The 21,078-nt window shown below is 44.8% G+C and overlaps 1 protein-coding gene across 1 annotated transcript in view; it reads right to left on the reverse strand.

Moving 5' to 3' along the window:
- Positions 1-21,078, reverse strand: part of chd9 (chromodomain helicase DNA binding protein 9) — a 69,103-nt gene that overhangs the window by 42,508 nt on the left and 5,517 nt on the right. Inside the window, 1 exon segment of the mRNA XM_063881053.1 lies at positions 4,391-4,797. Within this exon segment, the coding sequence (XP_063737123.1) occupies positions 4,391-4,797 (407 nt within the window).

Here is a 21,078-nt window from a genome sequence, read left to right on the forward strand (position 1 = left end):
ATCAGTGGAGCCTGGCCTGGGAAATAACCCCTGCATCACCTAAGGGCAGATTCTGTTGGTATATATAATACACAATGTTCTATAGAACTGTATTTCAGACCAAACCTACCATTTACTATTTTCATTTGTGAGACAAAAATGACATTTACAGCAATATCTCTGCGCTTAATTACATTCTCATCTCACAAAACGCGTTAAAATGTAAAAACCCCCGGGGTCGATCGGTAAAAAGCTCAGGTATTGTACTATCCCTTCATCCACAAAGACACATGATGAGCTCCGGTCTCCATTTCAATGAAAAGAGGCCATTAAATGTTTAATAGGAGAGTCAAATGAGACATGGAAAATAAAATGGACTCTTATTTTGGAGATGGAATAGAAAGGAGCCGTCGGAAATGGTAATAGTATCACCTTTACTTCGGAGTCAGTCAACATGGGTGGTAGGAAAAACACACATACTCTAGTTTAACCTGTTTTGTACATGCATGTAATGGGATATTAAGCCTGAACATGCATTAGCTACTCCTGAACAAGGGCACAGGACAGACATCTGCATACTTTACTGAGCAGATGATATTGTATGGTTTCCCCAGGGTTAGTCCCCCTTTTGTCAGCGATGCGTTGATACATTTTGATACGTCTGAAAGCTTTTGGATCCTCAGTCTATGTTGAAGCTACGATAAAAAGCTTCAGCGCTGCAGATTAAAGTCAATTGATGAATGTGATCAACAAAATAATGCACATTGAAACACACAATTCCAATTCCACAGTAGCTGACTTTAATCTAATCTATTAGAACATTAGCTGGGACTTTGGTAATGCTAATTTGTTATGTGGTTATTTTCCTCAAACACCCCCAGATCAGGAGCCCTGCTTGATATATAGCAATGAAGAAGATCACTGACAAATGCATAACATCTTTCTTTTTTTTCCCAATGTGTGTCATGTTGCTAGTCCACCTGTCACAGCGGCTGGTGCATCCATATTTGAATCAGCTGCTTCCATTTATGTTTCTCATCAGTAAACAGATTTTCCATACGATGATGTGACCCCTAACTCGCCGAACCAGCAGAGCAGCTGGTAGAGTAAACTAGAAAAGTAATGCATACTCCAAAAAATCGAAGTGAAGTGATGATTCAAGTAGAAAAGGGTGGTGGTATAGGAGGCGTAGTGGTCTCAGAGAAACAGATCCTAGAATTCAAAGACAATAGAGTGGTGCAGTGATGACGTGTTTTTGTAGGCCGACCCAGAAGTTAGCATTGCAAGGGCTTACAAAAGGTCATGGGATTTGACTATTTTGGACATAACATCTGTGGCCAACATGATACTTGCACATTGCATTCAGAAGGATCATCTGCACATAATAAGAGAACTTCAAAAAAGGTACCATAAATGTAATCACAGGGAGTAAAAAGCTAAAAACAAACTGCATCACAGTCATTACTTCACTCCACGTATGCTAAGCTAAAGGTGGCTAATGGTTGGTGTGATGATGTTTAAAAGTCTCATTTAGTCAGTTAACAACCGTTTTGGATATTCACCAGTGGGGTATGTACTGATGTTTTTAGAGCTAAATATGAACATCTCAAAAGTTTCCGTTAGCCACACATCTTAATTCAAGCATCTAAGGAGAAACACATTCAAAAAGCGACTGACTTTTGAGACCATCGAGCCCAGAAGTGTTACAAATACTAACTAATTTTGGTATTCCTGCACCACTCTATTGGGTTAATGGTTTTATCTCCTTGCTTCAAGAAGAGTCAGATGCCAGACACTGAACACCCACTGCACGCACACACACACACACACACACACACACACACCACAGAGCGGAGGCTGGAGTAATGACTTTAACGGAAGGTTAGGACCTCTGCAGCCATGAGGCATTAATATTTTATCGGGAGATCCTGGGTGGTGCATGAATAGGAGCAGGACTCTCATTCAGTATGAATCTCTCATGTGTGCAGGCTGTCTCCATCAACCCACATCAGTAAAAAGAGAATCTGTATAGAGCTTCTATACAGGCGGGAAAACACACCAGGTCTCACTGGTTTTGGAGGGGTTAAGTCAACGTAAATCAGGTGCAAACCCAAATGAGCACTCCCAGGCATCAGCAGTGAAGTCAGCAGTCAAATGCTAACTCAGCTCAAGTTTAAGACTCATCACTACACCTCTCAATAAGGTTAAGTTATATCTCCAGAGGTCAAAAATGTGGAAAATTGCAGCACACTCACAGCCTAGATGCATGTAAACAGGCTCAATATTTTTGGAGAATAAGAAAGTATTGTGTGAGGTGTCCTAAAGAGTTATTTTCTTATCTATTACCATATTTGGATAAACAATTGACACTTTAATCTGCCTCATTTTTTTCATTTTTGGAATAAAGTTTGATTAAATAGCAGCATAAAGAAGTCCAAAACGACGGAGTATAACCAGGTCATCAGGTGTGCATGCCAACAAGGTAGTATTTATGTTTTGTTCCCCATGTTCACATCACAGTGCTGTGACTGATTGTGCTTCTTATGATTCAACGCTTAGTCCAGTGTGAAACTGGACTTGTAGGAAACTGGATTTGTAGGATTTTATTATCAAATCGATTCTTAGCTGACAATCTATATTAGAAAAGGAAATGGAAAGTCCACTCCTGTAAGTACATGTTCATTGTTGATGCCTCAAGCTTGTAGAAAGCTCTTCAACTTATATCTATTACGCAGTTTTATAATGAATCTTTACACCTCAGACACAATCTTCACACACTCCTACAAGCATTTTCTTCATATACAGACACAATTGCCACATTTGCACCAAAGCTCCTTACATCCTAACTTGTTTTCTCAATTAAAAACAAAGAGAGCAGAACAAAGAGCGAAACGACCACCACCGCCACACATCCTGGAGACCGTGAAACGATTCTGCAGCACACATATGTAACCACTGATTTAAATAAATAGTGCAACGTGTTGTAAGATGTAAGATTTTACTATGCTTAAGGAAGTAGGACTCATTCAAACACCAAACACAGAAAGCATTTCTCTGTTATCAGACCGAAACAAAGCCATCACACGAGCATTAAAGGTCACTGTGTGTAGAAAAGTGTATGTAAGATTAAACCAGTGTCTCATGTGACCATACTGAAGAAGTGTAACATTCCTAAATATCTAAAACTCAGGGCTGCAATGAACACTTTAAAAAGGTTAACTGAGACAAAGTGAGGCTGCATAATCAGGCTGTGTTGCAAGCATGCTTTTTTCCTGCATGTAGGGTAAGTATGGTTACAGTGAAGAATAGAAATGGGTTAAACAGCTCATTACCTGGAATCTTTATCAGTGACACATTTGAATGACAGTCTTAAAAAGGGCAGCTGACAAACAGTCCGCATTCAAACAAGTCTCGGGATGCTTTTGATCAAAAACGCTGATGGTTTAATCAGCTTTGTCTCCACGTCTGCAGGGTGGTTAAATAGAGAGAAAAGGATCCGAGTGTGCAGAGTTAATCTACCAAAGTGTTTTGTCTCAGAGTTAAATTACCTTGATCAAACTGAGCTTTTATTCAATGATCAAAACTGAGCATGTTCAGTGATCTCCACCTGATCAGCAATCATCACGTTAACCAAACATAGGCGATGGAGGGACTGTATCATTATGACTGATTCCTCCATTATCTCAAACATCAGCACAACTTTCTCATTATCACACACACACACACACACACACACAGCTGAAATCCAACAACTGCACGTGTTCTCTACCTCCGCCAATCTCATCTAATTGTTAATCAACACCACCGCCAGCTTTTTGTTTGCCACTTCCAAGTCTACGACACATCACGGTTGAATGAAAAGCACAGCAGCACATTGTGACACATTCCCCTTTTCCTGCAGCAGCTGATGTTTCAATAGCTGGGTGTGGCTTATAGCAGGAAAACAGGGGGATGGGGGGAGGTGGATCACCGTATCTATACATCAGCTTGTATTCCCAATACACACCCCAGCACTGTCTCACATGTAAATGCAGCCTTTGTTTGCTCCTCCCATGTCTACGCTGATGACTGAGGCTGGTTTATGGCGTGCTGTAAAATCTGTTGGACTTTGAGCTTCCATCCAGGCAACCAAAGGCAGAAAACGTACACTAGTTATACAATGTGCCAGCAAAAATGGAACAAAAACAAGTGGGTTAAATCAGCAATAAGAGAACAAGCAGCGGAGCAAGAGATATATCCAAACGTGTTGAAATGTAGACATTGCTTGATCCTCTGAAATCCACAATACTGTTCTAATTTTCTGACTAAGATTCTCACCTTGAACTCAATAGACTTCAGCTTGGTCTCCAGCAGGATCATTTTAACATCCCAAAAGGTTTACAGAACAGTATTAATAGCGGTGACTACATACCCGATCTTGGCCTTCTGTTTGTTCTTGGACGAGGGTACGATGCGGGCCTTCCTACAGGCCTTCTCTTTAGCCCGCGCTTTGCCGTTTCCTTTGTGCTCGCGCTTGCGGTGCTTGTGCTGCGAGGACGAGCTGGGGAAGCTCTCAGGGCTCATAACTCTGGGAATGTTCTTCTCCCCGCGCTGCCGGGCCTTAGCGATAGCCTCCGATATTATCCTATTGGCCTTCTCCTGCTTGTCCAGCGTACCCAACTCCATCTGAGTGTGCGTCCTCCGTGACGTCCTCTTCTCCGACGAGGAGCTGGATGAGGACGAAGACGATGAGGAAGAGGAGGAGGACGACGAGCTGCTCTTCATTGGGGGACTGAGGACCCGTACCTGGCTGCTGGGACCATTAGCATTCTTTCGAGGCTGAGGAGAGAGGAAGAAGAGAGGTCTTTAACCGTATGAACCACTTTAAAGCCATTAAGACAGACATGATGTCATCTATTTATAAAGCCCGATGCTATATGTGCTATAGCAGGACCAAGTGACACTGACACCTATAAAGTTGACACCTAACCTTTGAAGAAGAGTGACTGAAGCTGAAGTCACAAGGCAAGCTTTAGCCGATTCACTCACAGAAAAATGTCAAACAAATCAGAGATTGCAGACAGAACTCACTTCCTAAAAGCAAATTAGACATGTTGTATTCAATCAGCTGCCACATGTACAGGTAACCACCTTCTCATTATGCATTGCACATATAGAGGAAACACAAACAGGTCAGTTTTCTTTATGTTGCCCAATATCACACATTTACTCAATTTACTCAAGTAATGATATCAGACTAAACCCTTAAGTTGTATTTTATGTCTGACGTGAATGCATGAGGTCACCACAGAGTCATACCGCTCAGTGAACAGGTGAGTAATACCAGTACAGCTTCACGGGAAACGCTGCATTTATCTGTCATTCAGAAAAACCCAACATCCTGGAGGCTGTGTGAAGCGCTCAGACAGCAGAGCTTGTTGCTGTCCCTGTCTCAGCTGCTGGGGGTGTGTGTGTGTGTGTGTGTGTGTGTGTGTGTGTGTGTGTGTGTGTGAGGAGAGGGGGGGGGGGGTTGGACCTGTCTCGCTCTACAAGATGCTCACTTCAACTCTCAGCGCCCCGTGTAATTCTACCAGCACACTTTCAGCTGTAAAAAGGCCATTCTTTTCCCTGAAGAATTCATTCGAAGGACACGGTGGGAACTCGCCACAAATTCAATTCTCTAAGAAGCTGTTCGAAAAGGCAGGGTAAACACTGGCTCCATGCAGCCGGTTACGATGAGTCTTTCAGTCATGAATTATCCAGCCTTCCTGATACATGATAATACCTGAATAATAGATGCTGTGACTGTAGTTATGCCTCCACCAGCGCTGCGTGGTGGGCCCAGCGGAGAGGGAACCCATAAATGGATGACCTAATCTAAAAATGTGTTGCCTACATGGCCCAGGCGCGGCCAGTTGCTCTTTTTTTTTTCCACACTGCTAGCTAGCCTAAATAAAGAGAATAAGCTTGAACCTTGCCAACAACGTGTGTGTGTGTGTGTGTGTGGGGGGGGGGGGGTGAGTTGAATAACTAGCAATTCATTTGGAAGGAAGGGGGGGAAACATACACACACACACACAACCTGCATTATGATGTTCACGTGTGCAACGCTGCTGAGGCTATTAGGGAGAAATGTATTGGATCATGCTGGAATGTTCTCATTCAAGTTAACGGTTAAAAAAGACGAGGGGGAGGGGTTGAAAGTAATGCTCAAGTGCAGAAGAACATGAGTACATGAAAGATTTTTTTTTTATGAAAACAGGCTTCAATCAGCAAGACGGAGAGAGAGAGGGGGAGAGAGAGAGGGAGTGAGAACAGATAAAATGCACCAACACTGGGAGCACTGCAGCTGTGTAATACATCTATAAATAACTGAAATTACAGTCTGCCAGCACTGCAGTGATTTCAATCTCTCCAACAGCACGTCGTCCCGTGAAAGCGCTGGGAACCATTACAGTCCGTGGAGAAAATAAAGGTAGAGCAAGCTTTATTTGGGTCGGATAGCTTTCCCCTCCCACTCTCACTTCCACATGTAGTGCTGACTGACAGCTCCAACTCATGGAGGGCAAACACACACACACACACACACATCAACACACTGTACATGAGCTACAGCCGGGTGGGAACGAGACGTAAGGAAAGAGTAGACAGTGGGGGGGGGGGGAAACAAGAGTAAATCTGGTGTGCCTTGATAGAGCTCTACAGTGAAGAGAGTGAGGAGGGGAGGAAAATAAAGCAGCAATGAGTTCAAGATGGCGGCAATGCAGCATGAGCCAGTAGCAGAGGAGGTTGTTCAGTTCCTGCCGGCCCCTCCTCCTCCTCCTCCCTCCTCCTCCTCCCCCCCCTCTTCCCTCCTCCCTCTCAGAGCAGCTCACTTACCCTTCCTCTTGGCCTCTTCACTGTAGACATGGTGGGGTTTTTTTCTTCCTCTTTCCTCCCCCTCTCCAACCGGCTAACAAAAGCCTTGCCCTTTCGCCGGGTTTTTTCCTCCCTCAGTTTGCTTGCTTGCTTTCCCCCCCTCACAAACACACACACTCTTTCCCTTTTTCAACAGTCGTTTTCTCTCACTCTTCCTTGAGCCGTGAGTCCCCCTCCCTCCCCTCCCTCTCACTCTCTCTCTCTGCTTGTTTTGCCTCCCCTCCTCCTCCCTCCCTCCCACGGTCAGCTCTTCTCCTCAAGCAGTCCGAGAGCGCCGGAGCCGTTCGTCTCCTCCTCCCCCAGCGGGCAGGGCTCAAGAGGAGCGCATGGGAGCTCTCTCTCTCGCTCTCTCCCTCACCCTCGTTTGTCTCTTCACAGGGTGATGAGGGAGCAGCGCTGTGGGCGGTAGAGGAGGTGCGTGGCAGTCCAGGAAGCTCTCATTTCTGCCGCTGCGTGCCGCCTCGCTGTCGTCCGGCTTCACCCGAGTCCCCCTCACTCTCTCTCTCGGTGTGTGTGTGTCAGAGTTACCGTCCCCTCTCCTCCCCTCTCATTGATTCCTCTTTCCGCCTGCCTTTCGTACGAGCTCTGAGCCCTCTCTCTCTGTATTTCTCTTGCTCTTTCCGCTTTGCCGTTTGCCTTTTTTTGCTCCTCTCCGCGTTGTCCTTCAGTGGCCAGGATAAGGTAGGTTACTCCTTTTGAATACACACACAAAAAGGCTGTTGGGTTTCGCTTGCTTGCTTAGTTTGCCCGGTTGTTTTCTCCTTCTTTTCCCCCCCACTTGTCCTTTCCTCGTTCCTCGCCCTGGCTGCCCTCCCCTCTCCCTGGCTGGGGCGTGTGTGGCGAGCTGAGCGGCGGAAAATGAAAGCACAAAGCAGCAAAATGCATCAGCATGAATATTAGAGATGTCGTTAAAACCCAGACTCGTTTTTCCCTCTCTCTCTCTCTCTCTCGCGCGCTCTCGCTCACTCACTTGCTGGCTCTCTCTCTCTCTCTTTGTAAGGAAGTAGGCCAGCAGATGGTGCTAGCAGTTATTACATTAACTTTCACAACTTAACCCCCAAAGTACTGGATTTCACACTCACAACAGATTGTCCATATCCTAAGCTCCCCCCCCCCCCTCCTTGTAGGTCACTGTCAATGACATGTGTGGAACAGAAAGCACCCAAAAACAGAAACAAATTCCCAAAGACTAAACAATGCATCCCTGATAAAGATCACCAAGTTGCAACCATTCAGAAACGAACACAGAATACAGCAGACTTCCTCCCTGACTGTCCCACATGCAGCCTCCTCTGCACTGAGTCTCCAGGGCAGAGGTCAAGGCCTGGTCACCCCTCAATGACTCTCGTACAAAAAAAAATTCCAAGAGAGGAAACTGGGATGTGTCCAAGCTCTTCCTGTGCGCCAGAGCAGATCCAGCAGGAGCGAGTCAGCAATTGGAGGGGGGACTCCTGACCTCCTGATGCAGAGGCCATGTGCACCGGCTGGCACATGCCACTGGAAGTGATGCAGGGACACAAAGCTGGTCTGAAGCCAGGGGCTGTGCACATGGCACCAGAGAGTCAGGCCAGAGTAACTGACAGTAACGACCTTTACATCTTTATTTAATGTGCAAAATCATCTGAACACTCTCATACAGCTGCACACCTTAGACTGTGAGCGCCCCAGTGTTACCACGACTACTGTCCAGACTGCATTTAGGGCTAGTCTCTGGCAGCGCATCTTTGAAGCACCATATGTCAAAACATCCTGCACTAAAGGGTAGTGGCATTAGGATCTTAAACGTATATATTTGGTTAAACGTTTAGTTCTGCTTAAGAGCCTAGTGTCCAGGTTAAAGGGAAATAGTGTCTTACGTAATGTTTTTCATAATTCATTTTGTATGACTTATCTTTTCCATTCTCAGCTCAAAGCAAGCTACACACTTTCACGGTGTGAAATATGTGGGTGGGCTTGTGTTGCTACAATATGGCTTTGCATTGCATGTTGAACTGACTAAATAAAGTTGTGTGATACTGGGACGGTGTAGACAGTCTTATTCAGTATATGTGAGCGAATGTGTGGCAGTGGATTTATCTCACTATGTCCATGGTTTGTGTTTTACATTTTACAGCCGTACTGTATATCTCCTCCATAGACAAACGACTGGTGTGTGTGTGTGTGTGTGAACAACAATGGCCATCCTCACATGGGATCCGCCCACCAGACCTTGGATATTGAACTTTCAAACAGACTACACGTTCACAGAGAGCTGGGCAACAGAATGTTCTAAACAGATCAACTGTCAGATAATGTTTGCAACGACACGCAGAACCTGGGCTTGAAATATCTCATAGAAGCACAGATGGACAGGATACTCTCCTCCAAAGTGTCCGTACTGTGTGCTTATGTGTGACCGATACAACTTGTTGCACTTGCAGCGGTTCATATGGGCCTCTCTGCTGTAAAGATGGGATATATTAGCCACTTAGCATCAAACTAAACCACTCTGCCATTCAAATAAATCATCATCTAAATAAATCTACGCCACAGCTAACAGATTGGGCCAAATCTGCAAGTCTGAATGTGATCTTCTGTAAAAATCACACAAACACATTCATCATCACACACATTTGACTGTGTATAAAACAATATAGTTTCTTCTTCTGTGTGTGTAAAATCAAAAGCAAAGGAAGAATGACAACTGAGAGAGTAGCAGTCATCACACACACACACGCTTCAACAGTCACATGAATGCATGAAGCCACTGCGGCCCGGCCACCAAACAGTTAATATGCAAACAAGCCTGGCAGCTCTGTACAAGGGGGAGTGGCCTTCATTGGGGACGGATGAGGGAGGGGAGAGGAAGAGGAGGAGAGTAGAGGAAGGGGAGGGGAGTAGTGGTGAAAGGAAGCAAGTGGGGGAAAGAAATGTGTGTGTGAGTAGAGAGCGAGGTATGGTGGCTGCAGAGGCACAGGTGTCCGTGTCTGAACACTCCATTACTTCCTCCTCATCAGAGGGCCAGCATTAGAGTGCCTTAGCTGTCATTTCTTGCCCGTCCCACCGCGAGAGTCTCCACTAACTCACCATTAGGGAAATAAGAGCTGAGAGCCAGCACTGCTCTGAAGTAAAAGGACAAGATGGCTACAGCTGCCTGCTCCTCTCCAACACAGGGAGGACATCCATAGGCTTTATAAAGAAAGGCCTTTGATCTACAGAAGACAATGCACATGTTCTGACTCATTCAGGTAAATGTTTGCAAATAGGGGGTAAAACCTAGCCTGGTGCATGAATTACTGTTTGCACTGGCAGTGTTGAATAAGCCTGCTGTGGTTTGGAGACATCAGATCCACACAAAAACATGGATACTGTTCTGTAGCTCGCCCTTTCACACATCACATATTTGTCTTCAGAAAAGATCAAATCCTGTAGACAACAGCACCCATTTATCTGGAATGGTCTGCAACATCTCAAAAACACACAATAAAAGGCAGGCAGCAGTTTAGCCAGTGACCTCAATGTACTTGATTCTTCGATCAGTAGCTAAAAGAAGATATAAAAAAGGGAAGCGTGAAGATCCAAAATGTACCATCAACTGCCTGAGAATTGGTGTTGGGCGTTATGGTGCCACATTAAATAAGTGGGGTCTTGCGGACAGGGCCTTCTGCAAACGGGGGGGGGGGGGGGAATCAATCACAGTAGAGGACATAATCACCAGCTGGCCTTGCATTTAAGTCCTAACCAACACAATCATTAAGCACTTTTATGGTCTGTCGTTTAAAAAAGGTCACCAGGCCCCGACCCAACCTTTTATTCCCCTCAGTTTCAGAACTTATCTGTGGTGGCTTGATGTCACACTTGACACAATTACTACTACTAACACTAGTACATTTCTGTATCTAAGATGTTGGGAGCCTATAAAAAAAATAAAGATCCTGCATGCATGATACATTCTGGGAGACAACTATACTATAAAATGTATAAGTAGTGAGTATTTTCAGCTCCCAGAATGTATCAAGCGATAAATAACAAACTTCTACCATGAATATAAATGACACAGAAGCATGAGTGCAGGATAAACAAAGTCTCTTCACCTTAAACCCTGGTTGAACTCCCTCAATCTTCACACCTGACTGAAAGTGTTTCTCAGTGTTGTTAACGGCTTCTCACAGAAATAAAAACATCACAGATGCCTCGCCTTCACCGATCCCAGACCTCATATCTATTGCTTTGTTAACATTCAGTTATCTGGGTGTGAAAACATTAGGCCTCGCTAATTAGGCCCGCGGCTAGAGGTCAGTTTGCAGCCACACCGAAGTGTGAGGCAGCGGCAGAGTTGATAAATTAAAGGAGACATGATGCCCAGCAATGCTTCCTCAACCAATTAAATACAGCAACATGCATTAATGATCCTTTCAGAGCCAAGAAACAGTGGCCAGGCAGAGTGTTATCTGGAGAAGCTGCTGAAAGACTAACGGCGCATTGTTACTACAGCCTGACTAACTCCACTCTGACCAGAAACACTTCCCAAGCCAGGGAGAAGAAGTACTGAGCAGGGAGAGACAGGATGGGAAAAGCTCAGAGTGCAAAAACCGTCACTTATGTTGCAATATAACTTTTTACTTTCTTTAGCTGTACCTCAGGATTTGTGTTTTTAAAGCATTTCTTTATTCATACAGCAACAAACGTTTGCACCAGGCTGCTGCCCTTCATTCTTTATAATTGGTCATCAACAGGGGGCAAGGGGTCAACAGCCCTGACACCCTGCTAATCGGCCCCGGGTCAGCGATGATTCTGTTGAGAGGCCTAACTACAGATCGAGCAATTGTGTAGTTTATTTGCTACAATACCCAATTTAAATGATCAATATCAAACTAGAAATACAAATTAAACTTCAAAATGTCGGTTATTAGGGAAAAACTCAAGAAATCTTAAATACTTTTTAATGTAACAGAGACATTCACTAAAAATCACTTTAATGTAATTTCTAAAATGATTTTGACACCGAGTACTGAGAGTATCAGTTATATATTATCCACCTCAATCTTCAAAACACAGAGTAGATAGTGTTGTTGCTCTACCTCAGGGATAACCATGCATTAGGCCATACATGTAAAAAGAAGAAGTAAGCATTGACCCCAGAAGGTACAGCTGCAGACAGTGAAAAATAAAAGCTTTAGGAACCATGATTACAATGACAGACACACAGAACACATGTATTCCTTTCACCAAACACACTCTGACACACAATAGTCTTTGGGGAAAGTTAATGATGATCAAATGCAGCAATTAGTGCACAGACTGATCCAGCAACAGCAGGCAGGGATGAAACTCTGATCCAAAAGGCTTCCACAAAGACAGCCTTTTAGCTCGCTATTATGCAGTCAGCTAAATGATGCCCTTATTCAAATTAAGGTCATCACCGACAGCCGTTCCTTTAGCTAATAAAAAAGGTTTACGAGTGCAAACAGATCCACGTCAAGTGTGCAGCTTGTTGCCTTGCTAGGACAGAAGTAACCACTAGGCGGCGACTGTGAGGAGAAAGGGCAGAGGATGCATTGTTGAAAAGAAAACACATCATGTTTATGTGGTTATATCCAAAAGAGTCCAGTTAAAACGTTTTTATTTATATTATTCTTATGTTAACGGCAGCTAAAGAGACATGTGATATCACTTGTATTGCCGTCTAACCACTGTTTTGGGTGTTGGTTTATTTTGGCTTCCTCATTATGCTTATTCTGACTGCTGTAGAATAACAGCTGTGCAATGGGTGTGTGGGTTTTGCAGAATAAAGTATGCGTGTCAATCAGACCGAATGAAAAGGCAGTGATTCTAACTAAGGCATCTGACCTTCTTGTATCTTTAAGAGCCAGCCTGAGAGGGCATTCACTCAGCAAGATTTAACATGATATTTCAGGGGCTAACACTGTGTGGATGCACTGGTGAGCATGAGCCAAAGTGAAAGCAAGAGGCCATCCACTGAGGGACAGCCATCACAATTATTAGAAGCTGACTCCTGAATTGTTACATGCCTGCAGCGCCTTTGTTGTTCCTCTCCTGTGCAAACATAACGCACAACTCTAGTGATAAATAAAATCTGTCACAGTCGGGTTATAGTATCCCCTGTAACTGTCACAGTTTCATTATGTCATTTCAAATAAACATTTATTGACAAAACATATGTCATTTTCTCACAGAAAGGGGTGCCTCACTGGGATTTCTGCTCAGGCCTTTAGTAAAAGGTTTGCAAACATTAAGTAAGGGGTAATGTGCAGCGAGGCAGTCATTATGGGGAAAAGAACACCCGGAAAAGAACACAGCGGAGGGATCTTGATCAGCTTGAACGGCCAGAAACTAAACAAACTAACGACTCGACTCGAAGATTATCGTATTTCCTCCGCTAAGAAAAACAAAGCTCTGTTCCACGGCGCACCAACGGATGGAACTGCGACAACAACAACTTTACGGCAGCACTGATCGAGGTTTTTCTGTAACTGTTCAAGCCTGTATACAGTTTCTGATCCACTAACAAGTCCTTAAACACTGCAGAGCCCAGACCGTGTTTCTGTTAGTGTTCACTTCCTGTTAGTGTTCACTTCTTGTTAGTGTTTACTTCCCGTCTGTCTTCTTCTGGGGATTTATCGGACGTCCAGTGCTTCGTATTTTAACATCTTTTCCTTTCTCTTTCTTGATCCTCCCTAGCAAAGGTCAATAAATCATTGACAGCGGTCTGTACCACCGGATTAACAACGTGTCACATGTTCTGAATTGACCAACCAGAAACGAGTATTCAACTAATCCATGTCATAAAGGATACTATTACAACTTGGACTTTATTTTGTACACAACAAAGTCAGAGTGGGATATTTTGAGGTAAAATAAAAGTGACTACATCAGCAATGGTCCCTAGTTGTACAGGAACACCTTATGTACAGAACCAAACTAAGGAGCATAGGAGAGGTCAAAGTTATAAACCGGGAAATCCGGCCTCAGCTATTTATTTACAGTGTAATCATAGCTAATGGAAACAGTGCCTGAACCTAATGAGAAATAAATAAGACTCATGTTCTATTAAACCAGAATAACACTTTGAAATACATTTGGGGTCTCTTCATTTAATAAACTGATGAAATGATAACTGACTCAGCCTTTGATCACTCCTTTGAAACAAAGACTCTTCTCCCAAGAACCAAAGACGTGGACTTGAAAGCATCACAGGTGGCCTTCAAAAGAAGTGACAATTTGTGCAGATGCTGCATGATTCACCCACCCCAGAGTTAAATGTGTTTTGCATATTAAACAGTTTAAGGTTCTTGTGTGCTCTTCACGATGCGTCACCCAAAAAAAATATGAACCTTGTTCTTTAAGGCTGGTTTTGAACCGCGGTTGCTCCGAGTAACGACGTGTTGCTCGGCACAGCAGGTCAAACAGCAGGCGGTGAAGTGAAGCTGAACCGAGCAAAACAAGCAAGCCGGATGATGCCATTCATTAATGGGAACATCGGTGCAAACTGAAGAGCGGAGCCGAGAGGAGGTCCCTTAGGATGCGAGAGGGAGAGGGAGTCAGACCGAGAGCGAGGGGAGGAAAGAGGGAGGGATGAGGAGGAGCGAGGGGCTTACTGCCAGACCTTTACAACTCCTTCATTATTGAAGCAGTGCAAAGGGAGAGCAAGGACACACACACACACACACACACACACACACACACACACACACACACACACACACACACACACACACACACACACACACACACACACACACACACACACACACACACACACACACACACACACACACACACACACACACACACACACACACACACACACACACACACACACACACACACACACACACACACACACACACACACACACACACACACACACACACACGATCTGCAGCCTTCAGGATATGATGAAGTAAGGATTTTTTTTTTCCCTCCCCCAGCTCTGATTTGCACCTGCAGGTGTCGGTGGAGTGAGTCTTCACTGGAAGGGACGAGCTCCCACGTTTTTCCCACAGAAACGGGAACATACCTAACAGGATCACCTCTACCTGTTCACATGAGCAGAATTGTGAAATGGAAAACCATGCAACAACTACAAACACACACACACACACACACAATTTACATCATACAAATATTTTTGAAGTGTATCTGAACACCGAGCATGAGCCGAGATGTGCAGTGCTGCACATATGTATACAAAATAATTGCAGGGAAATCACAAAGGTGAATTTGTTTGCAGGTCGGAAGCAAAAATATGACCTGGTATTTCAGTGATGATTATGAATTATGAGTCAGATGATTTGGTATTTGGTGATTAACTACAGACACTGTAGTCTATGGAAGTTGCTGTCAAATGGACAGTAAGCTTCAGGCGATGCATTTCATCCACTCATTTTAATATTCATAAAAACAACTTCCCAAATCACAGGGAAAGAGCAGCAGGTGATGAAGAAATGTGTGGATCTGTTGTCTTTTTTGTATAGCTTTGCCAGAAGGCTGTTGACATGAATGTGTTAAATGGATGAAAAACATTACAATTGTGTAGGCTTTTAATTTAGAAACATACCGTGAGTAATGTATCACTATCTTAAACTGAAAAAACTGCATGCCCTTTGAGCTGCAGATGTGTGTGCATGAAGGTAGCAGAGATAACACCAGTTTTGGTAAGTGGTGGTGTGTGGCACCACTAATGATAGGTGAAGCTGTCTCGCCACATTCTGTCCACTAAGCCGAGGAAACCTGCAAATTAACAGAAGGGCTCAACACACCTAAATGACTGCTGTATGATATATGTATGGTAAAAAGCCAACTAGAAGAAATGAAGCAATCACTTTTGATGAAATGTGTAAATTAAAACACAATATTAAGGGCTTTTTAAAAGAGATGCAGTCTATAAATGCCATTTCTGGCCCAGTGTCTCACCAGAAAGTGAACCTTTGTTTATCAGGCATTGGAGTCTGCCATGCATCAGTCAACAAAAACTGAGTTATGTAAAATACAAGCATGACACTCACAAAGACTTGACTTGCAACATAGGAACTAGCAAATTACTTTCTACTGAAACAAACCTATTCGCTCACAAATCAGTAACTACTGTAGTAAGCAGACTGCCGTATCTGTGGGCAATGTGACCGACAAATTTGTCAAAGTCAAACCACACGTCGAGTGGAACAGTAGGACAAGCTCGTTGCACACCTTTACTAGCTTTACTTTAGCTAGCTTTGTTTAAACTTTGACCTACTTATTAAGGTTTCTACTCAAATATTCCCTCAGACAATCCCTCCTTTCTACCACACAACCTCTGTGTCAGTTGTAAACACAAGGGCAAAGTGGCCATTCCCCCTTGCACGCCTTTTCTAATTTCCTCTCCTCCACACAACGCTGGGGCTAATTTAAAAGTGATTTTCATGCTCTCTTCCTCAAGAGAGTGTGTCCATACCCAGAGACACTGTGGTACTCTAACCACCCAGCTTTTCCTTCTCCGCTAGTCAAAGGTTAACGCGAGTTCAAGGAAGTCGCCTCACGTCACAAGCAATAAGCCTTGCATTCCAGTCACACACACACACACACACACCGAGAGAAAACACTCACTTGAGCACTGAGCAAACACTCACCACAGAAATATATTCAAAGACATTTAATCCCATGAGACAGAGGCAAGAGAGAGGAGGAAGTAGAGGAAAGCAGAATAAAGAGCATAGTTTAAATTCAGACCTACTGACAGTTTGAGCTGGCAGCGTTCCCACATGCTACTGACACACTCATTTCAAGTACAATTCCCTCCTCCCTCTCCCAGCTCCTCCCCCCTTCCTCCTCTTCCCCCGAGCCCTCCTCTTCCGACTACAGACAAGCCCGCCTCACTTCCTGTTTACCTCTGAACCCTAGTTATCCCCCGCCCTTGTCTGGCAGGCTTCCACAGACGGGCCTGAGGCCGGACGCACACAGTCACAGCACTTGACACGGAGAGGGGGGGGGTGTGAGAGAGAGAGAGAGACACACAGAGAGGGGGGGGGGGTGAGAGAGAGACACACACACAGAGAGGGGGGGTGAGAGTGAGAGAGAGACACAGAGAGAGAGAGACACAGAGAGTGGGTGTGAGAGAGAGAGAGACACACAGAGAGGGGGGGGAGAGAGAAAGAGAGAGAGAGAGAGAGAGAGAGAGAATGGACGCTGGGGGAGGTGATCAGGGAAAGTGTGTGAATGACACAGCCTATCACCATGTGGCCACAGTGCCAGCAGGTTTCCCAGGGGTGTGTGAGTGTGCAAACTGTGAGTGTGTGTGGCGCATGTGGGTGGTGGGGTGAGGCGTGGTGTCAAGTTTCAGGACTGATTACGGCACTGCCGGCCCGGTCTGGTTAGCCAGGAGTTATATAAACCCGAGAGAGGTCAGGAGGCGACAGAGCTAGCATATCACACACATAAGTGCGCCACCAACAGCGGTTGTGAAACCACACAGATATCCTAAATTGCTCACTCGCGCTGCAGCAGGGAGGCCAAGGCAGGGGAGAGAGGGTCAGATAATAGATCTAAAGCAGCACAGCAGGCGGGCAGGGGGAGGCACCTGCTCAGTGTCACTGCCGGGGGCCTGTGGTGGCTACAGAAGACAGGCCATCAGTATCCATCAGCCTCCACTTCCATCTCTGTTTATTTTACATTTCAGCAAAAGGAGCCACTTCTAGGTTTTTAAAATGTGATATATTGGGGCAAAACAATCAGCAATCATTAAAAATATATACTGGAATGTACCAGTCAAATGCTGTAAGGCAGATATGCAATGACATAGGAAACATCTGGCTCTACAAGAGAAAACACGGCTCAACAACAACAAAAACACACGTAAAACTAGAGACGCAAAAATAGGAGTTTATATTTATTTACCTGCAGCATCGAATCATCACAATCGATTAAAATAGAGCAATCTAATTTCTGAGATTTCACACAGATTTGTTTTTATTGCAGTCGTCTCTCTAACCTTGTTTCTGTTGTGGGAATGAACGGCAGTGGCCCATGTGAGCGAGATGTTTTAATGAGGGCTATTTGGTTGCAAAAAGGTGGGGCTGATACTGGGGCGTCTAACATCCTCTCTGCTACTGTTGCCCCACAAATCTCCCAAACCAGTTTCCTCTTTTGCCTTTGGGGGCAAGTTTAATTTGTACCCATATTTAGCTCCATCCAATCCAAATGAAGACACTTTAAGATTGTGATCAAGAATACAAAACGAGTCAGGAATTTAAGAAGGACACAAATCTCCAATTGGAAATAAACCACAACTGAACCAAACAACGAATTAAGACAGTAATCAAACTCTACAACAACATTCCCTTAGGAAATTTAACTATTTGACATATTACAACGAGACATTTCGACAGAGCTTAACAAAAGGAGTTCTGAGTACCCCTGCATGCTCGCTCTAAATGTACTACTCAACTCTCCGTTTGAGTGTGCTGTGAGTTTAGCTAGCTGTGTTTGCCCAACCTTGTTGAACTGCTGCGTTAATGTTTGGTTATCCTGTCAGAAAGATGCTTCAGATCCTGAAAGTCTTCCCCCACACACAGGGAAGCAAACATGAGAAGCTTTGGACCAAATTTGAGAGAATTCATTTCTAGAAGTGCTACGGTTCACATCAACAACCTGCGGCTGGTAAACACCGGGTTGTTACAACGTTTTTCTTGGAAGATAATTGACATCATTTGCGGTGACAACAGTTGCTATCTTCCACATAATGATTAATACCGTCTGTGCACAACGAGAAAATGACGAGTAACAGTAACAAGTCAAATAGCAGTGGGGCAAAAGGCAATCGGCCCCACTTGGCATCGAAGCCGTGCCACCTGCTTTATTGGGCACTGAGCATGTTTTCCCCCACTGTCACTTTGCGAGGGGCTACCTTCACAGTAGCCACCATCTTAAAACTATATGACCCAGCTCCTGACTCTAGATTGTATAATAATGATCAACAGAGCAGCATGTTGGGCATTATCCAGACTCTAAATCCCCACTTTTTTCTATCTCCAGCAGGTGGATCTTTTCCAAATACACCCCAGATGACCTTTCACTCTGGAAAAGCCGAGACAAAAAAATAATAATTGTTTGACTTATCCATACTGAATTAACTATTTAAAACCATACAGCGACCAGGCAGAGAAACATGACACCTTCGACCCTTTCAATCCAATACTGCCACTACAGTCCCAGTGACTGGTTTGCCCACACTGGTATATTTCACCACTCTTCACATGCACAGAGATCAAAGAGGCGTCAGTTTTGAGGTCCTGACTCCACCCAGCGTTATGACTGTCTGCTGAGTCACATAGAAAGTAAGCAAGTAAGTAATTACAATCAGGAAGTCAGCTCAGAGGCGTCTCACTGGAGCACTTGCTGCCCTTAAGTTTAAATTGCTTCCACGGAGAAAGCCCCCCCTCAAATGATGCTACAATGATCCATGGGACAAGCTTGATATTCCACACACACACACACACACACACACACACACACACACACACACACACACACACACACACACACACACACACACACACACACACACACACACACACACACACACACACACACACACACACACACACACACACACACACACACACACACACACACACACATCTGTTCATTTGAATTTAGATTCTTCGCCACAAAACATTCTCTTAACTCTATTTAACTTTTGAATGTTGAGCCACATGGGACGACTATTCCATCTTGAAACCTGGGAGCCCATCACAGCTGCGGCTGACCATTACAACCAGTGGAAATCCTAATTAGCCGCATTCTCTGCGGGGGAGTGAAGAGCGGGCAGCTAGCCCCTGATGCCTTGCCTGTTCAGCAAACACACTATCAGCAGGCTCTTCACACATCGGTGCACATGAATAGCACAGTCAGCCTGTAAGCATCAACACGGGGCTGGATGTTGACACAGACAGGGAGAGGCTCATTCGCATGGCTCTGGTTCATGGCCCCATTTGAATTGAGGGCCTTTGCTGATGGACAAATGGTCTGACTAACTGGAGCTCATACTCACAAGCCACAAGTTTCGTTGTCACCTGCCGCCTGTGGGGGAAGAGCAGCAGGACTCATTGGTCGTGTTTTGGCTCATGGGCATAGGTTTCGTTTCAGAAGGAGGCCACTGTTTGGAGAGCTTTAAATGAGTCACTGAATCTGTCACTGCAAAATGGTAATCATTCATGTGTTCACTACGCAAGGGAACATTCAGTGAGGCTACAGAAAAGGTCGGGTTGGGAAAAAAAAAATAGCAACAACACGTCTGTGATGGCATTGGAAATTAGAAAGACTGAACCCTGTCAGTAGTGTGTCATGGAAAACCAAAGTGCTTCTGAATTTCCCCATTACATGATTCTAGATGATCTGTTTCTGCTCACTCAACTAAATGTGCTTGATTGTTGGTATAACATCTTGACATACATGGACGTTGAAATGCATGTCCTTTTCATGTGAAGTATGCAAACAATGATGAAATGTCTTGCTTATGCTACTGGTCATGTGTCACCCGGAGGCCAGGAGACCGTGTGGATGCTGCTACGTTACCAGCCGACTGAGGGCCAGGAACCGCCTGCAGCCTGTTACAGCCAGCTAATGCTTTCTCCCAACCTCCCCCTCTGCTTGTCTTTCCCCTCTCAGGCTCTTCCTCGCTGTCTCTGTCCCTTTCTTTCTTTCATAACCTCTCCTTTTTCCATGAACTAGTGCTCTCTCCATCTCTGAAACCCCCTCCCCCTCCCTCAAGTGCTAACCACTCTCCTCCACCACACTCTTTCTGCACACTCTCTTACATGTTCTCACACACACACACACACACACACACACACACACACACACACACACACACACAAACTGTGGCTGCTACCACAACAGTGTGCAGCTTCCCCCACACTCCAGCAAGGCAGTATGCAAGTGCCTCTGGCCTGCCCTGACCCACATCTTGATATAGCCCTAAGTATGCTTACAGCTAAGTCCTGAAGACACTCCTGCCACTCTTAGCCTAATCAGGCCTGACCTGCTGTCGCCGCACTGGGCAGACAGACAGGCCGCGCTGGACGGAACATTATCATTTTGAGAGAAGGCTTTCAGATGGCCTGAGGTACCGCCTCTTCACCTTCCCCCTCTGCACCACTGATTGCAGGTCTCCAACCAAACGTGCACATGTTGTTTCTGGGACAGTTAGTTAAACATTACACACAA

Source organism: Eleginops maclovinus, chromosome 4 (genome assembly GCF_036324505.1).
Source record: "Eleginops maclovinus isolate JMC-PN-2008 ecotype Puerto Natales chromosome 4, JC_Emac_rtc_rv5, whole genome shotgun sequence".
Taxonomy (NCBI): Eukaryota; Metazoa; Chordata; class Actinopteri; order Perciformes; family Eleginopidae; genus Eleginops; species Eleginops maclovinus.